This window comes from Engystomops pustulosus, chromosome 11 (genome assembly GCF_040894005.1).
Source record: "Engystomops pustulosus chromosome 11, aEngPut4.maternal, whole genome shotgun sequence".
NCBI lineage: Eukaryota > Metazoa > Chordata > Amphibia > Anura > Leptodactylidae > Engystomops > Engystomops pustulosus.
Window position 1 is genome coordinate 60,656,975 of NC_092421.1, and position 21,434 is coordinate 60,678,408.

Consider the following 21,434-nt stretch of genomic DNA (forward strand, 5'->3'; position numbering starts at 1 on the left):
AAAATGTAATATTGAAGAAGGAAATGATAGAAGAAGAAAAAACCACACCGTTCATCTGTCAGCGATGTAGTGTTTTTTTTTTTTACGGCTGCTTTTTAACACACGCTGGGTCTAATCAGAAAATCTAAGATTTCTGAGTTGTTTTCCGATTGGACACAGCAGTTCACCGGGAACCAAAAGCAAGATAACCACTGAACTTCAAGACATCTTCTGCTCTTTCATCCTATTAAAACCTTTTTTCCTTCAGTCACAGCCTGGGCTCGGCTCTCGCCGCACTGTTGCGCTTAATTTAGCTTATTTTTAGCAATGTGTCCTTTGATTGAAAAGTCCAGAGAAGACACGCAGATTAAAATAACCAAAGCTAAGGGGCACTCTACCATTTCTATCATGCATCCTATTTTATATGTCAGGTAGATGAATGACGACTTTCATTATACTAACAGCTGGTATAGAAATCATTGCTTTTCATCTGCATTTTGAAGATCCCGAAATGCGCAATGGCAACACTTGTTCATATCATATGGGCAGGAAATAGCCAGAAAATTTGGGGGATCTCTACTGACCATTGAAGCATTAGGGCCTAAGACATGTTTGGGTATGGATAAGTAGTGATAAGTGTTAGGGCTAGTTTTCATATTATGTATTTTATCAGTTAGGCCACATACACATGAACGTGCCCATAGCCCACGGTCGGCTCCAGGATTCAGTAGGCCCCTGGGCGGCAGAGCCTCAGTAGGTCCCTTTGCAGTGAACTAATGTGGCAGCATTAAAAATTCAGAAGCTAAAACAGTCCCCTGTTCCCTAGTTCATCATCCCAAACAGCCCCGTCATGGTTATTTTACATAAAGCCCCACTCACCCCCTATGGATTCATTATATAAAGTCCTCCTCACCTTCATGGATTCCTTATTTACAGCCTTATGTGAGGCCCCCCATTAGCTCGGCCCTGGCACCTGCCATAGCCTCTTGCTTGCGGCCCGTCTGCCATCGGCTCACATGCTCATTGCAGTAGATAAGGACAGCCGGGGCTGCCAACTTGGGCAGGAATAGGACTTACTATATAATTAGAAATGAAACCATGGACTGGTTTATAGAAATAGCCCGCCAAAAAAATGGGATTGGAAAAAAAAATAGAAGGGAATATGATTGGTCCAAAAAGATCACGTGACCATTTGAATGTTTTAGCGTTATTGAAAAGAAGGGTTTATACAAGGGTTTAAGTTTACAAAATATGAATGTACATTGAGGAAATAAATGTCACGATAGGTCTAAAGAAGGATTTCTGTGTAAGATAGGAAATTAGGACAGAATGAATTTTATATGTTAAATCTGTCAATAAATTGGGACAGAATGAATTTTATAGGTCACAGAGTATAAATGTTAGAAGGATGGATGGACATCAATCAGGCCTGGAAGAAGCTGTAGAAGTGAAACCCGTGCACATTTTAACTTTTTATACGTGAGTGCACTACAATAAAACCATTTGATAAAACAGGCCATGATATGTTTGTATAAATCTCCTCTGTACAGTGAATCCAAAGAATTTAAACAAAAAGTATGAAGTTGATAACGGATAGCTGTTCTGGTGTGAATGGGGGCTTATTCTGGGAGAAGACTACTTAAAGGAAATCAACCACTGAAAATAATAAAAAAAAAAGGGTACAAATACTCACCTCCGCTCCTCTTCATCTTGTCTATCTGTTTAGTCTGTCGCTAGCCTTAACACATCGGGGTCACCTAGAAAAGAAACTTATAATTAGCAGCACGGAGCACAGGGACAAGATGTCCGGCACTCTGGGCTACTAATTATGTATGTCCCCACACCTCCATCTTCCACAATGGGAGAGTGAGCTGACCTCATGCGAGAGGCCTGAATTCATGCCTCTCACATGACGTCGCCAACCTCCCCCATGCTCCCAGCATGGGAGAGGGAGGTGCGGGAGCACCCTGTGCAAGGAGCACTTCCCCGCTCCCACTGTGTGCATAAACTTCCTCTACTGCAGTGAAATTACAACAGACATAGAGAGGGGCGAGTGCTGCGATAGCAGAGGAAGAGGAGAAGACAGTGTAACAGCCTGTGCAGCTGCAGCATGAAGGGGCTCTCGTAACACCCCCAGGAGCCCTTCTGGCTCATTAGCCTGGATATACAGTGGGTATGGAAAGTATTCAGACACCTTTACATTTATCACTATTTGTTTCATTGCAATTGGTAGGATAAAAAAAAGTCCTTTTTTTGTTCAGTAGTGTACACTCCGCACCCCATCTAGACAGAAAAAAACTGAAATGTAGATATTTTTGCTAACTTAGACTTAAACAAGATAATACTGAGCAAAAGGGACTGAATATTTATCACCAGGGGAGATTTCAGATTTGGAGCTAGTAGAGCTATGAGTCTTCTTCTTGGGAATGATGTAACAAGTTTTTCACACCTGGATTTGGGGATCCTCTGCCTTTTCTTTGTAGATCCTCTGCAGTTCCCTCAGATTGGATGGTGAACATTGGTGGAAGCCATTTTCAGGTCTCTCCAGAGATGCTTAATTGGGTTTAGGTCAGAGCTCTGGCTAGAACAGTCAGGAATGGTCACAGAGATGTTCTGAAGCCTCTGCTTTGTTATTTTAGCTGTGTGCTTAGGTCATTGCCTTGTTGGAAGGTGAACCTTCGGCTCAGTCTAAGGTCCAGAGGTTAGAGGTTTTAGAGGTTTTCATCCAGGATATCTCTGTACTTGGCCCCATTCATCTCTCCTTCAATTACAACTGTCCCTGTCCTGTCCCTGCTCACGTAGCATGAGGCTGCCACCACCATGTGTCACTGCTGGGTTTTTATTTGGCAGGTGATGAGCAGTGCTTGGTTTTCTCCACACATAACGCTTAGAATTAACACCACAATGCTGAATGTTAATTTCATCAGACCAGAGAATTTTATTTCTCATAGTCTGAGTCCTTCATGTGTTTTTTGGACACTGTATGCAGCTTTCATATGTCTTGCACTGAGGAAAGCCCCGACTGGTGGAGGCTTCAGTTATAGTTGACTTTGTGGACTTTCTCCCATCTCACTACTGCATCTGTGGAACTCAGCCGCAGTGATCTTGGGCTCTTCTTTACCTCTCTCACCAAGGCTCTTCTCCCACGATTGCTTAGTTTGGCTGGACGGCGAGGTCGAGAAAGAGTTGTGGTCATCACAAACTTCTTTCATTTAAGTATAATGGAGGACCTGGGAAAGCTGTTTTTTACGCTGGCTGCCATTCATAAACACATTACATGGAGCTACCTGAAGTGTCCAGACACGACTAATCCACCTGAGCTGGATGACTCAGCACAGCACCATCACAGCAACTGGGGGATGGTGCAGCGATTGATTACTTCTGCCTGTCAGGGACAACACTGTGAATACAGCATTCTCTGGAGAAGTGCCGAGCAGCCACTGGAGCGACAGAGCCTTATTATCATAATTTTATAATGGTTTTTCAGCAAAACCAATTCAGGGATGAAACAAGATGTGTTTCTGCATCAGAGTAGCTACAGCATTCTCAAAGTACGTTTGCTTCATAATGCATGAAAACAAATGGTAGATTTCCTTTAATTTACTCTGTACTTTACATTTGCTTATAAATCTGTCTAAAACATCTGGACCTATATGATAAATTTGAAGTAAGACATGTAGTAAGCTGGCAAAATTTCTCAGATTTGGAACAAATTAGCAGATGCGACAAATCTGAGACATTCTGAAAACAAAAAATGGCAATGATACATCCCCCAATGTTTTTAGACTTCTATATTACTTTTGGGGGCCCAGAGGTTAGAGAAAGGGATGAACAGACTGGACGTTCAGCTTCGACCACCAGACCCGGACGCGTTGCCATATTGGCGGATAAACAGCCAATCCGACGCCCCTAACAACAAGACATGGCTATGATTGGTAAGGGGCATCAATTTGCCAGTTTGTCTGGTCCAAATCCAGTCCAATAATCTGCAATATATTCTGGCTGGGAAGCTGAACCCGAATAGGGAACGTCCGGTCTGTACATTCTAGTAACATTTTTTTGTGTTCCCCTGATCATTAATAGTACCATCACAGAGCAAATGGGGCATGGACTTGATACCCTGTTAAAGCCAATGGGCTATGTAATTTACAGACATACTGGGTCCTCCAGGGAGATTTTTGTATTCTCCAGAATTTGGCTAATAGATGATGATCATAAATGGGTATCAAAATTGCATATACTGGTATATAAGATAATTTCTCATGTTGTGACCTCAAAAATTAGATGGTAAACCCTAACACTTCAGTGCTAGTTGAAACACGAATGGAAAGCACGACGCTTCAGTATCTAAGCCGATAATGTAATACAATGGTCGTTTAAGTATCCCCGCTTCTGTAGCCACTTGGCATTAGTGATATTGATTATCAATGTCAAGATAGAAATATAGGAAGCGGCAAATGGGGGCGCATGGCTTACCCTCGCCATTTGTTCTGTGCTAAGTGTATGTAATGGTCATGTTTACAGCCACAGAAGCTTTATTTGCAGTCATTGAAATAACAGCATTGATTGGCACGGAGAAGACAAGGGAGTGCCAGCTGCTCTTAAGCATTTTATACAAGCTTGATTGATGCTGATTAGCGATTAGCCATGAGCTCTTGAATGGCAAAAACGGAGACGACGACACGCGATTCATTATTTACTTCCTCCGCGAGGAAGGAGCAGAGAATAGTACTGATTGGAATCATGGAGTAAACACCTTCACCGCATGGATAAGGCACAAGAATACAAGAAAAATTATGTCACATGAATTTCCTGGGTCGTATTGTGGTGCCTACTCTGTGTGTCCGGTTTTGGTATCTTGCCAACTCTCTAAAAGATTATCTAAAAGCCGACAACAATACCACACCTGTGCCGGAGCAATGGGTCTACACACAAGCCATAAAAGATACTGAAAATGATAAATCTATTCATGTTCCTGACCTTAGATCACCTTCTCCATCTCAAACTATAGATATTGATCTGCTGATTCCAACACAACTGGAATCATTTCTGGAGTCTCCACCGTTCTCCATTTATCGATGTCAACATATGAGGTGTCCACCACCCAAGCAAGTCATTCAGAACCACATTTATTCATTAAAGGGGTTGTCCACTTAAAGCTCATTACAGGAAATAATTAATATTTTTGGTGTAATAAACACTTGTCCATGGTCATGTGATGTCACACAGGTGCATGGCTCGTTAGCAGCACACAGCTTTGATTGCACTTTGTGTTATAATGAGCCGTGCACCTGTGTGAGATCACATGATTATGGACCGGATTTTATCTACAGGAAGTAAATGATGAAGCTTGTACATCTGCAGACAGCATGTTATAGAACAGGAGGTGATGATCAACAGGGCCGTAACTACAGATGTAGCAGCTGGAGCAGCTGCTATGGGGCCCACACTCTCAGTGGGCCTCAGCATCTGGGGCATTGTATGTGTTCATGCTGTATGTGTGTGGTGTGTATATATATGATATTTATATGCTGTACATCTGTGTATATGATGCATAAGTGTATATGCTGTATGTATGAATATATGTTGTGTATAGACTGTGTGTAATTGTAACTCACAAGCGAAAGTATGCACATATGTATATTTTTTTAAGGGGGAAGGAGGAGCCCATGCAAAAGTCTGATGTGAATTTATATAGTGTCCTATCTGCTGGCAGCATGTTATAGAGCAAGCAGTGCTGTGCAGATTGTACATACTGTCCTATCTGCAGGCAGAATGTTATAGAGCGGGAGCAGCTGAGCAGATTATAACATCCTGCCTGCAGATAGAACACTATATACAATCTGCTCATGCTCTATATCATGTAGTCTAATTTGGAGTTTACCATTTGCATATGTTAGCAATTCCTAGCAAATTCTATGCAATGTAATGACCTACTCTATTAATATTTTTATAATGAATAGTATTATTACAATATAATGATTAGTTGTTTTTTTTTTGTGTGTGTGTTTTGTAGAACGTTTTCCTGAAAGCCAGAAGTGAAGAAGACATCTTTGCCCATCTTGGCCTGGATTATGTGTTACCAGAAGAGAGAAATGCATAACTACAACACAACTGCATGGATAATGTTACACATGTTTGTTCTCTGAGAAGGTTAGGCTAAGCTTAGGCTAAGGTTAGGCTAGAATAAAGGCTTCATAGCAAATGCAGAAAGCTCACAGCCCACCTGGTATCTGCAGGTCCATCCCAATTCCTGAACATCCGAAGAACAACTTGCTGGAACAGTTTAGTCTTTGTAAACCTAAAGGTTTAAGACGGAGGAAGAGTTTATACAAGGGTATGGATATTGATCTCCCAATTTCTTTGATGAAATTTGATGTCATTTCATCTTCCTTTCTATAGCAAGATGTGGGTCATAGTAAGGCTCAGAAATTTATTCGAACAAGAACGTAAAAATGTAGTCATGCTGAGTATTTGATGCCAGAATACTATAATAGTCATATATTTGTGGTCAAAGGTGGATTATTTCCTATATATATGTGACTAAATATGTACTGATCCAGGGCAAGCACAACAAAAATAGCGCTACTGATTTGTTCCCCTGATAGCACATTGTAATGAATGGGTTAAAACGAGACAGCCTCGGGTCTTACGAAGACCCGAGGCTGTCATGGCGACAGATCGCCGCTCCCCGATGACGTCACAGGGAGCGGCAATCTGCGGCAATATACACCCGACGGTGATAGGCAGCGAGACACACGCGATCGGTAAGCCTTTGCTGCAATATGTAGCAAAGACTTACCAGCTATGGAGAGGGCTCAGCCCCCGTGCCCTCTCTATGCACCGGGACCCGGCACAAGTCAGGAAGGAGTTAAGTAAGATAAAATTTTGAATATTAACAATAATTTTGAATAGTTAAGTGTAACCCAGTAGGGGCTACATTCAGTGGTGCCCCACCCAAGGGTTTCCATCTACCAAAGGCCTCATTTAAATAGTTACAATGAGGGCCATGATCTGGTCGCATGATTTGTGATCACATCCCAACCCCCATAGATTTCTAGGGCTCCCGGTCATGGCGTGGTGAGCACACGGTGCATCACCGCAACATGACGGCCGGCCGTGCCACTCTTCTGTGGGATCTGGTCCTGGCCCTTCTAGAGGCCTTAATCTGGCCCTGTTCCCCTAGATAGCCCCTTCAAATGACATCATGGAATCCCCTCCCTCATCTACATGATAGGATCTATAGTAGAGACATGGCCTTTGCTCGCTGCTCTGAGACCATTTCAGTTTTTGCTTTTATTCTCCATCCACTTGTCGTGACTTTTTACGGTTCCTTTGAGTTAGACGCACCAGGTTTAATGATATGCTTCGATAATTTTTATTTTTAATACACATTTTCTCTGACATTAGTTTTCTTTTAGAGTAGAAGGCATCACTAGGGGATTTGTTTCCGCTCAGCGGCGTTGCCCTCGCACAGGTTTGAGATGTTTTTTGAAAGCTAATGGTACATAACTACCAGTGTATTTATCTGCTGCAGATTGCATTCACGCCTGTCATTTTCTTTGGGATTTTTGTTTCACATCATAATATTTTGGGCACAATACACCGGTAGCGGGTTCATGTTCTTTACAATGGAACACGGAATGTGAAATAAAAATATTTTCTGTATTTTATGAAAAGCCGTTTCTTGCGGGTGCAATGTTTTGTTCTGCATCAATTGTGTGGATCTTTATGTCAGTGTAGTAGGCAGGTGGTAATGGAGGCTTTTATTATCTGCAGGCAAACAATGAAGCGCGTACAGTTACATGAAGGACAGAATTTAAGTGTTTTTTTTGTCATTAAAAATCTTTTTTTTTCAACTCAATAATGATGGTAACAAAAAAAAAATCAAACCAACTCCAAATAAAAATCGGAAGTGGGAAAAAAATAACTTATCCATGTAGATGAGTACATATTAGAAGGAGAGGGGTGTACTCCATTATGGACCAACTGTTTAGACACGGTAAGAAAACTTGTACTGAGTGGAGTTGATCTCAGATTATTCTCAGCAGCTGATCTGGGACAGGAAGCAGACTTCATTCTCCCTGTAGTGGGCAAGTCATTACAGCTAAGGTCCCATCCAAATGAAAAGTAGCTCATCTGTAGTTACCTGGTCTGACCACTGCAACTGTGTGTGTATCAGCTTCTACAAAAAGCTCATCTTTGGGGGATTTTAAGAATCTAATATTCTTAGTAAAGGTCATCAATAAAGGTTTTGTCCCAAATTTTTTAAGTTCTTCCCTATCCCAGTAGTCCCAGTAGTCAGTCCCTTATCAATCACAAACAGGGGACCCTCGGCTCTCCAAAGAATGGGGATCCTGTTCTCACTAATGGGTGGAGCAGCAAGACGAACATGTGCCCTGCGGCAACATTCACCATCTGTCAGTCTGGGAGTCGCAGAGTGTGCGCTCAGTGATTTTGGCAGGATACAAATTGTTTGTAGAATGGATCCCTCAGGGTGGTGACACACATGGCGTTTTTGGGCCATTTTTTGGTTGCGTTTTTTTCCGTTCTTAAAACACACTACTATAAACGGCCCAAAACAGCACGTGTGTCACCACCCCTATTCTACGGATCTTTGATCAGTGAATGGGGGGGGGGGATCTCACCAAGTCTCAAAATAGTTAAAAAATTGAGGAGTTCCTTGGTAATTCCTCCTGGCTCTCTGTTTCTTTCCTGTAGTGGTCTCCATTGTGGACCTCTTTCCACTTTCGTGTCTGGAGTCTCACGGAGATCCTATGCTGGAAATTTAGTACAGATAGTGCTGATTAACGGGGTAAACGAGTAAAAGCTCTTTATTATCATATACTCACAACAGTACGTTTTTAAAAGAGCGCATAACATAAAAAGTCCATAATGCCGCTTTTACTCGTTTACCCCAGTAATACACACTATCTGTACTAAATTTCCAGCATAGGATCTCTGTGAGACTCCGGACACGAAAGTGGAACAAGGTCCACAACGGAGACCACTGCAGGAAAGAAACAGAGAGGCAGGAGGAATTACCGAGGAACTCCTCAATTTTTAACTATTTTGAGACTTGGTGAGATTGTTCTTTGGATCAAATGCAGAAGGTTATGTGCAATGGGGTAGAGCACTAACATTTTTTTGTTCTTTTTACAAAAAGTCAATGCCCCGTAGGTTCCCAATTCATAATAAGCAAGAAATCCCACTAATATTATGGGGAGCTCTGTCCTTATATGTAAATGTATTCCCCGTGTAAGTGATACTTAATATCCAGCTCCTATCATTAGGATTCCACGGAAGGTTAAGTCGTTTTAAGAGAGAGCGCTATAACTTCTCCTTAGTAGTAATTGATGATTGTGACATTGTAACCTGAAATACTTGAGCCATAGTAACCAATCGAGAGTAAGATTTGTTACATTTCTCCGGCTATTAAATTCTGCCCGACGCCGAGGTTTAATCACAGAGACAGCTCCTTGAGTTCTCTATGGAAGCCTTGTATTACATGTAATGTATTAATCCTCTAATGAGCCTCCATTCACCAAGGACATCTATCTGCAGCAAAAAAAGTAAGGTCATTTAGTGAGTATTAATTTGTCACTTTTAGATTAAAGGTGATTGAGAGCTCCGGCTCTTACAAACTCATTTTCTTTAACAATGAAGCTTCTGAAACCATTGAAATGATTATAACATTTTGTACATTGGGAATAAGTGGAACATGTACGACAATTATCCTCAGAGACAATAGACTTCTCTCTAAGCCGCAGCGAAGGTGCTATTATGAGATAGGATGTGACGGCTTTAATTGCTTCCGCCTTACAGTGCAAAAACAAGTCGATTCATCTATGGATTTTATGTATTGGGTGATGTCGTTACAACGGGACAAATGTGCAGTACAAAATCGGAAAGGAAAAAAGTTGACAAAAATAACCCAAGAGATGCTCCAATGACAGAAAAAAACCCACAGTACATACAAAATTGCACACAGTGATGTCACAGTACAGGGATAATACACACAGTGATGTCACAGTACAGGGATAATACACACAGTGATGTCACAGTACAGGGGATAATACACACATCGATGTCACAGTACAGGGATAATACACACAGTGATGTCACAGTACAGGGATAATACACACAGTGATGTCACAGTACAGGGATAATACACACAGTGATGTCACAGTACAGGGATAATACACACAGTGATGTCACAGTACAGGATAATACACAGAGTGATGTCACAGTACAGGGATAATACACAGAGTGATGTCACAGTACAGGGATAATACACAGAGTGATGTCACAGTACAGGGTTAATACACAGAGTGATGTCACAGTACAGGGATAATACACACAGTGATGTCACAGTACAGGGTTAATACACACAGTGATGTCGAAGTACAGGGTTAATACACACAGTGATGTCACAGTACAGGGATAATACACAGAGTGATGTCACAGTACAGGTATAATACACACAGTGATGTCACAGTACAGGGATAATACACACAGTGATGTCACAGTACAGGGATAATACACACAGTGATGTCACAGTACAGGGGATAATACACACATCGATGTCACAGTACAGGGATAATACACACAGTGATGTCACAGTACAGGGATAATACACACAGTGATGTCACAGTACAGGGATAATACACACAGTGATGTCACAGTACAGGGATAATACACACAGTGATGTCACAGTACAGGGATAATACACACAGTGATGTCACAGTACAGGATAATACACAGAGTGATGTCACAGTACAGGGATAATACACAGAGTGATGTCACAGTACAGGGATAATACACAGAGTGATGTCACAGTACAGGGTTAATACACAGAGTGATGTCACAGTACAGGGATAATACACACAGTGATGTCACAGTACAGGGTTAATACACACAGTGATGTCGAAGTACAGGGTTAATACACACAGTGATGTCACAGTACAGGGATAATACACAGAGTGATGTCACAGTACAGGTATAATACACAGAGTGATGTCACAGTACAGGGATAATACACACAGTGATGTCACAGTACAGGGATAATACACACAGTGATGTCACAGTACAGGGATAATATACACAGTGATGTCACAGTACAGGATAATAGACACAGTGATGTCACAGTACAGGCATAATACACACAGTGATGTCACAGTACAGGGATAATAGACACAGTGATGTCACAGTACAGGATAATACACACAGTGATGTCACAGTACAGGAATAATGTACACAGCGTTATCACAGTACAGGGATAGTACACACAGTGATGTCACAGTACAGAGATAATACACACAGTGATGTCACAGTACAGGCATAATACACACAGTGATGTCACAGTACAGGGATAATACACACAGTGATGTCACAGTACAGGGATAATACACAGAGTGATGTCACGGTACAGGGTTAATACACACAGTGATGTCACAGTACAGGGTTAATACACATAGTGACGTCACAGTACAGGGATAATACACAGAGTGATGTCACAGTACAGGGATAATACACACAGTGATGTCACGGTACAGGGATAGTACACACAGTGATGTCACAGTTCAGGCATAATACACACAGTGATGTCACGGTACAGGGATAGTACACACAGTGATGTCACAGTACAGGATTAATACACACATTGATGTCACAGTACAGGGATAATACACAGAGTTATGTCACAGTACAGGGATAATACACACAGTGACGTCACAGTACAGGGATAATACACACAGTGATGTCACAGCATAGGGATAATACACACAGTGATGTCACAGTACAGGGATAATACACACAGTGATGTCACAGCATAGGGATAATACACACAGTGATGTCACAGTACAGGGATAATACACACAGTGATGTCACAGTACAGGGATAATACACACAGTGATGTCACAGTACAGGATAATACACACAGTGATGTCACAGTACAGGAATAATGTACACAGCGTTATCACATTACAGGGACAGTACACACAGTGATGTCACAGTACAGAGATAATACACACAGTGATGTCACAGTACAGGCATAATACACACAGTGATGTCACAGTACAGGGATAATACACACAGTGATGTCACGGTACAGGGTTAATACACACAGTGATGTCACAGTACAGGGTTAATACACACAGTGATGTCACAGTACAGGGATAATACACAGAGTGATGTCACAGTACAGGGTTAAAACACACAGTGATGTCACAGTACAGGGATAATACACACAGTGATGTCACAGTACAGGGATAATACACACAGTGATGTCACAGTACAGGATAATACACACAGTGATGTCATAGTACAGGAATAATGTACACAGCGTTATCACATTACAGGGATAGTACACACAGTGATGTCACAGTACAGGCATAATACACACAGTGATGTTACAGTACAGGGTTAATACACACAGTGATGTCACAGTACAGGGATAATACACACAGTGATGTCACAGTACAGAGGATAATACACAGAGTGATGTCACAGTACAGGGATAATACACACAGGGATGTCACAGTACAGAGGATAATACACAGAGTGATGTCACGGTACAGGGATAATACACACAGTGATGTCACGGTACAGGGTTAATACACACAGTGATGTCACGGTACAGGGTTAATACACACAGTGATGTCACGGTACAGGGATAATACACACAGTGATGTCACAGTACAGGGATAATGTACACAGCGATGTCACAGTACAGGGATAATACACACAGCGATGTCACGGTACAGGGATAATACACACAGTGATGTCACGGTACAGGGATAATACACACAGTGATGTCACGGTACAGGGATAATACACACAGTGATGTCACGGTACAGGGATAATACACAGAGTGATGTCACAGTACAGGGTTAAAACACACAGTGATGTCACAGTACAGGGATAATACACACAGTGATGTCACAGTACAGGGATAATACACACAGTGATGTCACAGTACAGGATAATACACACAGTGATGTCATAGTACAGGAATAATGTACACAGCGTTATCACATTACAGGGATAGTACACACAGTGATGTCACAGTACAGGCATAATACACAGAGTGATGTCACGGTACAGGGATAATACACACAGTGATGTCTCGGTACAGGGATAATACACACAGTGATGTCACGGTACAGGGATAATACACACAGTGATGTCACAGTACAGGGATAATACACAGAGTGATGTCACGGTACAGGGATAATACACACAGTGATGTCACGGTACAGGGTTAATACACACAGTGATGTCACGGTACAGGGTTAATACACACAGTGATGTCACGGTACAGGGTTAATACACACAGTGATGTCACAGTACAGGGTTAATACACACAGTGATGTCACAGTACAGGGATAATACACAGAGTGATGTCACAGTACAGGGATAATACACAGAGTGATGTCACAGTACAGGGATAATACACACAGTGATGTCACAGTACAGGGATAATACACACAGTGATGTCACAGTTCAGGCATAATACACACAGTGATGTCACGGTTCAGGCATAATACACACAGTGATGTCACGGTACAGGGATAGTACACACAGTGATGTCACAGTACAGGATTAATACACACATTGATGTCACAGTACAGGGATAATACACACAGTGACATCACAGTACAGGGATAATACACACAGTGATGTCACAGCATAGGGATAATACACACAGTGATGTCACAGTACAGGGATAATACACACAGTGATGTCACAGCATAGGGATAATACACACAGTGATGTCACAGTACAGGGATAATACACACAGTGATGTCACAGTACAGGGATAATACACACAGTGATGTCACAGTACAGGAATAATACACACAGTGATGTCACAGGACATATAGTGTATAAGTCTGTGGATTTACTTCTGTCCTTTAAAGAAAATTTACCATCAAAATCAACTGATAATCCAGGGGCCTCCTTTCTTTTACAATAAACTTTTAAATTGTGCTAATGAGCCAGAAGGGCTCTAACGGGCGTTACCAGAGCTTGTTGGAGCTGTGGCTTCAAAGGCTGTTCACTGTGCAGGAGCGCCCCCTTCCCCCTCTATTTCTTTAGCACTTCTCCATTCTGTTATCTCACACAGTGGGAGTGTGAAGTGCTAGTAGCAGTGTAATAGCCTGTAAAGCCAGAGCATAGAGAAACTCTGGTAACGCCCCCTGGCTCATTAGTATAACTTTAAAAGTTTTTAGAAGGAAGGAGAACATGGATAACAACTATAGGAAGATTATCACAGTCACAGTGCCTGGATCTATGAGTAATGTCCCTGGTTTATCTTGACGGATTTGAAGCTGATGTTTCAAAAGTTTGAGGTTGTATCTGGCCTCTAGTGCTTATAAAGGTCTTTATGCTACTCTGCTATATATTTATATGTCATTTATTACCTCTGTACTGTGTCATCACTGTGTATTTTATCTATAGTGACATCACTGTGTATCTACAGTGACATCACTGTGTGCATTATCCCTGTACTGTGACATCCCTGTATTATCTCCGTACTGTGACATCACTGTATTATCTCCGTACTGTGACATCATTGTATTATCTCCGTGCTGTGACATCACTGTATTATCTCTGTACTGTGACATCACTGTATTATCTCCGTACTGTGACATCACTGTGTGTATTATCCCTGTACTGTGACATCACTGTGTATTATCTCCGTACTGTGACATCACTGTGTGTATTATCCTGTACTGTGACATCACTGTGTATATTATCCCTGTACTGTGACATCACTGTGTATTATCTCCGTACTGTGACATCACTGTGTGTATTATCCTGTACTGTGACATCACTGTGTATATTATCCCTGTACTGTGACATCGCTGTGTACATTATTCCTGTACTGTGACATCACTGTGTGTATTATCCTGTACTGTGACATCACTGTGTGTATTATCTCTGTACTGTGACATCACTGTGTGTATTAGCTCTGTACTGTGACATCACTGTGTATTAGCTCTGTACTGTGACATCACTGTGTGTAGTATCCCTGTACTGTGACATCACTGTGTGTATTATCCCTGTACTGTGACACCACTGTGTGTATTAGCTCTGTACTGTGATATCACTGTGTGTATTATCTGTGTACTGTGATATCCCTGTGTGTATAATCCCTGTACTGTGACATCACTGTGTGTATTATCCCTGTACTGTGACATCGCTGTGTGTATTATCCCTGTACTGTGACATCACTGTGTATTAGCTCTGTACTGTGACATCACTGTGTATATATATATGGTGACATCACTGTGTGTATTATCTATGTACTGTGACATCACTGTGTGTATTAGCCCCATACTATGACATTTATTACCTCATATTATTATATGTCATTTATTATCTCCGTACTGTGACATCACTGTGTGTATTAGCTCTGTACTGTGACATCACTGTGTGTATTAGCTCTGTACTGTGACATCACTGTGTATTATATCTATGGTGATATCACTGTGTCCATTAGCTCTGTACTGTGACATCACTGTGTATTATATATATGGTGACCTCACTGTGTGTATTATCTCTGTACTGTGACATCACTGTGTATATTAGCCCCGTACTATGACATCACTGTCTATCTATGGTGACATCACTGTGTATTACATGTATAGTGAAATCATTGTGTGTATTAGCCCTGTCCTGTGACATCACTGTGGTCACTTATGTATGTTTTTATTCCTGTGCTGTTTTATGTTCAGATTGTATTCTTCTATTTTGATATCTATATATATATATGAATACATTTTTACATCAATATCCATTGCGTTTGCCACATGTTCTTTAGAGAGAATTTTACAAGAGACACAACGTTCCCCATTTCTCCATGACAGGTTTGTATCTATTAGAGCAGCAGATATCTCTGGAAATACTTCTTTGGCATTGAAACTCTTTGCGGTTGCATCTGTGTGTCTTCTGTATTGCGAGGCTTTTGTCCTGTTTACATTGTTACATAATAATCTGCCCTACTTTATGATGTGCAATGCGGGGAGAGACATTGTGAAGTAGAGAGAGTAGATTTCATCAGAGCAGACATTTGTTCACCGGAGTCGTCCTACTAACAATGTATCTGACAGGTAATCTACCAATCCCATTCAGCACGGAAATTGATTCTATGGTGGTTCCACGCGGCGAGTCAAAGACGGAGAAGGAATGCGACACTGAATGAAAGATCAAGGGCCTTGTCCTTTCTGCTAATAACTAGTATGTCCCAATAAATAAGAGTGACTCGCTCGAGATGCAGCGCCCACTTCTTAGTCGCTTACGTCCTCGCCTCACATAAACAAAAGGCAGCGCGGTGGGGAAAAAAAAAAAAATCAAGTTATCTACCGAGGCATCGATTATTTGTTACAATGACCTTCCTCTGCCCCAACTGTAGAGCTTGAGAAAAAAAAATGACAAATCATATTCAAAAATATGAGACATCACTGTGCAAAAGTTTTAGGCAGGTGGGCAAAAAATGCTGCAAAGTCAGAACTTGTTTACAAAATAGGAGTTTTAATAGTTTTTTTTTTATCAGCAAAAAAAAAGATGCAAAGAAGGATTTGGTTTGGGCCAGAATTGAATTAACGGATATACTCGAGTATAAGCCGGGGGCCGCAAATTTTACCACAAATAACTGGGAACACATATTGACTCTAGTATAAGCCTAGGGTGGGAAATGCATTGGTCACAGCCTTGATGAGTAATGAAATGCCCTGCAACAGCCAACCCTAAGGCTGCATCTGCTATGCTGCAGGAAGAAGTTCCCGATGACGGACCTCTGATTGGAGCAGCGGATTGCCTGTAGTACCGACATGCCAATAACTGGCAAGTCCATACTAGCCGAAAAATAATTTGCATTGGTGTCTTTAAGACCAAAGCTTCAGGTTCAATGATACATCTCCGGACAAGAAATTTCCTTTGGCGCTTCCTTTTTATTTGGACATATCCAGCCAAGAAATTTCCTTTGGAGCTTCCGGGTCATTGGAACATTACTAACCAAAAAATGTCCTCTGTGCCATATAGTACTTCCTTCTTTTTTGTCTACCAAGTTCCTAAATCTCTTGTAATTTGTCTTTCGCCCATTGGAATGCGATGTATACACATTTTTCCGGTTGCCATATATCTTCTCCTACTGGATCATTTTGTAATTTTGTACTTTTATGACCAGAGTTGCAAAACAGTAGGTGAAAATTTAATTCTGTTCTCTCTTTGAAGTTTTTCTTAATGACGATGAACCCTGCTAATCTCAGTACATGAATACTTATCTCATTACTACAGATGGATTCTTCTCAAACCGATTCTCTTTTACATAAAATAATATCATAAATTCTTTGTTCGGACAGACTCAATCAATAGACATGGAGCACACCTGCAGCAGAAGTGGAAGCCTCTGACTTTATAATCAGAGCTTCTCTTAAAGGGACGGCCCACGCAATGCGATGATTAGGTATTCATCAACATCTGCCTACCTGCTGTGTATATCAAAGCTGTGGAGCAATTTATAGCTAGCATTGGTCTTAATAAAAATCCATCCTTATGCCGTGTTATGCGAGTAAATTTATGGACAGTTATATTAGGAAATGTTCGCGGCTCTTGGCGTCCATCTGGTGATCTGGAGACTATCATGCGGAACAACACATCTCTAATCTACTAATAAAATGCTAAATTATGGGCTGACGATAAATTCAGATTTAACACCCATGCCATGTATGAATACTGAAGTATTGCTAGGCTGTAGCCAGGAGCAATGTGCCCTCTGTTATGTTTGTTCTTCTATAAAGGAATTCTTCAATTATCTCCTGGACAACAGATATTCACATGAAATCTTGAAGAACAATGCTTAGAAACATCGAGGTGAGTTTAGAGTAAGAGGTTAGAGTCCTAATGCTTGGACACCCCCAATAATGAGAATGGAGGTCCTGTATTCACTAATGGATGGAGTAGCATGCATCCTGCCCTACTTTTATTACTAGAGTCCCTTAAATTTCTGAGCACAGTGCTCCAGTATCTCCAGCATTCCCATCCATTGTCTACGAGAATCCAGGAGATCGCTGTGTTCGGCAATTTCCAACAGTATCTTAGTATTGAATGAAGCGTAAGAATGCATGCTCCATCTGCCACCCATCAGTTAGTGAGAACGGAACCCCCCATTATCTTATTTGGAGCCTTCCTAGCAGTAGATTGTTATCTGCTAATTGAATGCCTCAAGTGCTGTATCTAACTAATCCATAGAGGTGATGGGGCTCTTTTATAAACTATGAGGGGGTGGATTGATATGATAAACTAGAGAATATTTTAGAGAACAGGAGAATTTAGTTTCAAAATTTTTAATGCTGCCATGTGAGTTTACTGAAATCTAGAGCCATCCCTTGTCCATAGCATCCTGCCACTCCATTCAATACCAAGCACAGCTCTCAGCAATCACTGGCATTCTCATAGACAATGCATGGGAGTGCGGGAGATACCCCAGCGATGTGCTCGGCAATATACGTATATTGAATGGAGGGCAAGTTACATGCTTGACCTGCCACTTCATCAACTAGTCAGAATGGGACCCCATTCTTGTGATTGGTAGGGGTTTCATCAGTCGGGATCCACTGATCAGATGGTTGATCAGATTTGTTATCCCTTATCCTTTGGAACAATCAAACTTGGTGCAACCCCTTCAATCATATACACTACATATGCTCATCCCTCTGCCAGCTTTTCCTCCCCACACTCCCATATGTTCTGAATATGGAAAGGGTTCAAAACTTCTGTCGGACATGTCTTGCAGTGGTTTATCTCCCCTTAGAAGAGAGGGATAGAGGATGTGAACTGCTAATACAGAGCTGGGAATTATAAGATCTAGTGCTAGTGATCTACCTGTGTTAAATGTTATATCTCCCCCTCATTATTGATGGCCCATTCAGGAGCCCAGCCAAAAATACAATAGGGGGACATTTTATTTTATACTTGAAAATAATAGTTTTCGCTTAAATGTGTAACCTGTTAGAGTATTGTCCATTTTTCCCATTTTCTGCATCAGTGAACCGGGCGGTCCCCTACTTATGGACACCTGATTTACAGACAACCCCTAGTTACAGACGGACTTCTCTGCCTCTCTGGATGTTACTTTAGTCCCAGGCTGCAATGATCAGCTGTAATGTGTCTGTAATGATGTTTTATTGATAATCCTCGTTCCCACGACAGCAAAAAATTTTTGAAAACCCAATTGTCACAGAGACAAAAAATGTTTTCGTCTGTAGTCACAATTATAAAATATACCTGTTCCAACTTGCATACAAATTCGACTTAATAACAAACCTAAAGAACCGATCTTGTACGTAACTCGGGGACTGCCTGCATTGTGTTACATTAGCCAACACTTTTATTGGAACCTTTTGTTTTTGCAAGTACTATATTAAAGGAATCAACCCACCAATGACTATTCAGTATACCTGGGTCATCGCATATACTGGGGGCAAAGGTCAGAATCTATTTATGATCAGAAGTTAAAACAGAACCTCTATTACAAATCTGGATAACACAGGATCACACCAGTGATGGTAGGTAGTGGTTATCTCCTAGCACAGAAGTTGCTGTACCCAAACAGAACAAGCAGGTAACACTCCACCAAACTATCAAGTGAGTTTCCTTTTCAATTCTTATGTTTGGAAAACAAATTTTGCTAGTAGCCCAATACTTCATGAGGAGTAAACACAGTTTTTTTCACCTTATACCATAAATTGTTCAGCAAATATGGATCCCACTGCTTGGGCCCAACTTAATTTTTTGTTTTTTGTTTTGCTATCTGTTGATTGAATGGATGGCACACAATAAATTTCAATCAGTTCATCCATATGGCCATAATTTGGACAGTGAGCCAGTCGGTATTGCGGTCATCAGCTTTAAGCAGACCTTACGCGCCAATGAAACATTGGCCAACAACGAACCATGGATCAGTTGCAGCCCAATATAGCACACATTCTAAAATTTTCAAAAATTTAGCTGCGGTGGAACTTGGAGTTCCCAAATTCACTTACATTTAAATGCGGATTGTCATCAGTGGTCAGTATTTTATGCAATGTAAGCCACACTGACAACTCTAGGTAGTTACAAAAACTTCTTATTTTCAGGAGATACTTTCTGTTTAGGTTCTTCAAAAATTCCCTTCTTCTTGATGACAAAAACAGCCATGCATGCTCTGCTATTCTTGAGGTAAAAAATACCAAAAACTAAACATAACACGCTAATTTAAGTGTGAACAGAACCCAGATTCATCCCTTTTCAAAGCTAACTTTGATCACCACATCCTCTTTTGCATTGGCTGGTGTGTGGACACCAGTAGTGGATTATAATAAGGGTAATTTGGGCGTTAGGCCGGGGCCCAAGCCCAAATCACCAACCAGGGCAGGCGCCTGGACTGGGCATACTTGGGCAAGTGCCGGGAACCAGACCTGCTGGGGGGCCCACATATGGCTGTATCTAATGAATACATAGGGTTTGAGGGTGGCTTTATATAAAATAACCACCAGGGGGCTGTTGGAATGATAAACTAGGGAATATTTTAGGAAACAGGAGTTTTAGTTTCAGAATTTTTGAAACAGCCAAAAGGGGCCCACTGAGGCTCTTTCACCCAAGGGCTTACTGAAACCTGGAGCCGACCCTGCCACCCACCAAATTTTATACTGAAAAGGACCATCAACCTTGAGATCCTTGTACATCAGCTCCTTCTCTAAATACGCATGTACATAACAGCCATTGAAGGATCTCGAAAGGTCCTGAAACCACAGATTCTCCAGGTAACTGGATTCTAGTACCAGGTGTAGGAAGTGAATTCCTGACTTTTAGGTGCTGTAATATTCATACAGCCCAAAGCCCATGGCTGTCCCTGGTGGGAACTACATTACTTCCAAACCCGATGTGGAAGTGTCCGTGATACGTTGACTGCTATAAGCCGTGTTCTTCATTGCGTAGCGGTAAATAATGTAATAACATCCCTGTCTGATGGAAAGACTTGTAGAACCCATCTCGCATTTCCTAACATGTATACACAGATATAAATATGCTCCTGGGAGCCATTTTTAATTTCCAGGTGCAATCAGACAATCAGAATATATTTGGCGCTTGATTAATGTTTCCAAACAGCTCAGCCTTCCATCTGCGGAGGACGATAATAGAAAAATTACCATATTACATACAAGCTAATTAACTTTACGCTCTTTCTCCAGAACCTTTGGTGTCTGTTTTCAAACAATTGTGTGCATGCCACGAGGTTAATTGTTATTTTTCTTGAAAGACATGAGCAAGCATGTACTTTGACCCCTTTAATAAATGAGCTAACTTGTTGGATCCCTCTATGGGAAATCACCTGTCGTTCACTTTGTCAGATGTTTGTAAATGCTACATGACTCTGTTCCGACGCTGGCCTGGAAGAATAAGTCTCTAGG

The 21,434-nt window shown here is 41.4% G+C and overlaps 1 protein-coding gene across 2 annotated transcripts in view; it reads left to right on the top strand.

Annotated features, from left to right (window-relative positions):
* The window catches only part of DNTT (DNA nucleotidylexotransferase), a 221,801-nt gene extending 214,013 nt beyond the window's left edge, over positions 1-7,788 (top strand). For both annotated transcript variants that reach the window (XM_072130021.1, XM_072130020.1), the window contains one exon: positions 5,996-7,788. In XM_072130021.1, the coding sequence (XP_071986122.1) occupies positions 5,996-6,082 (87 nt within the window). In that variant the 3' untranslated portion in view covers positions 6,083-7,788. The remainder of the gene's footprint in view (positions 1-5,995) is intronic.
* Positions 7,789-21,434: the final 13,646 nt, after the last annotated feature.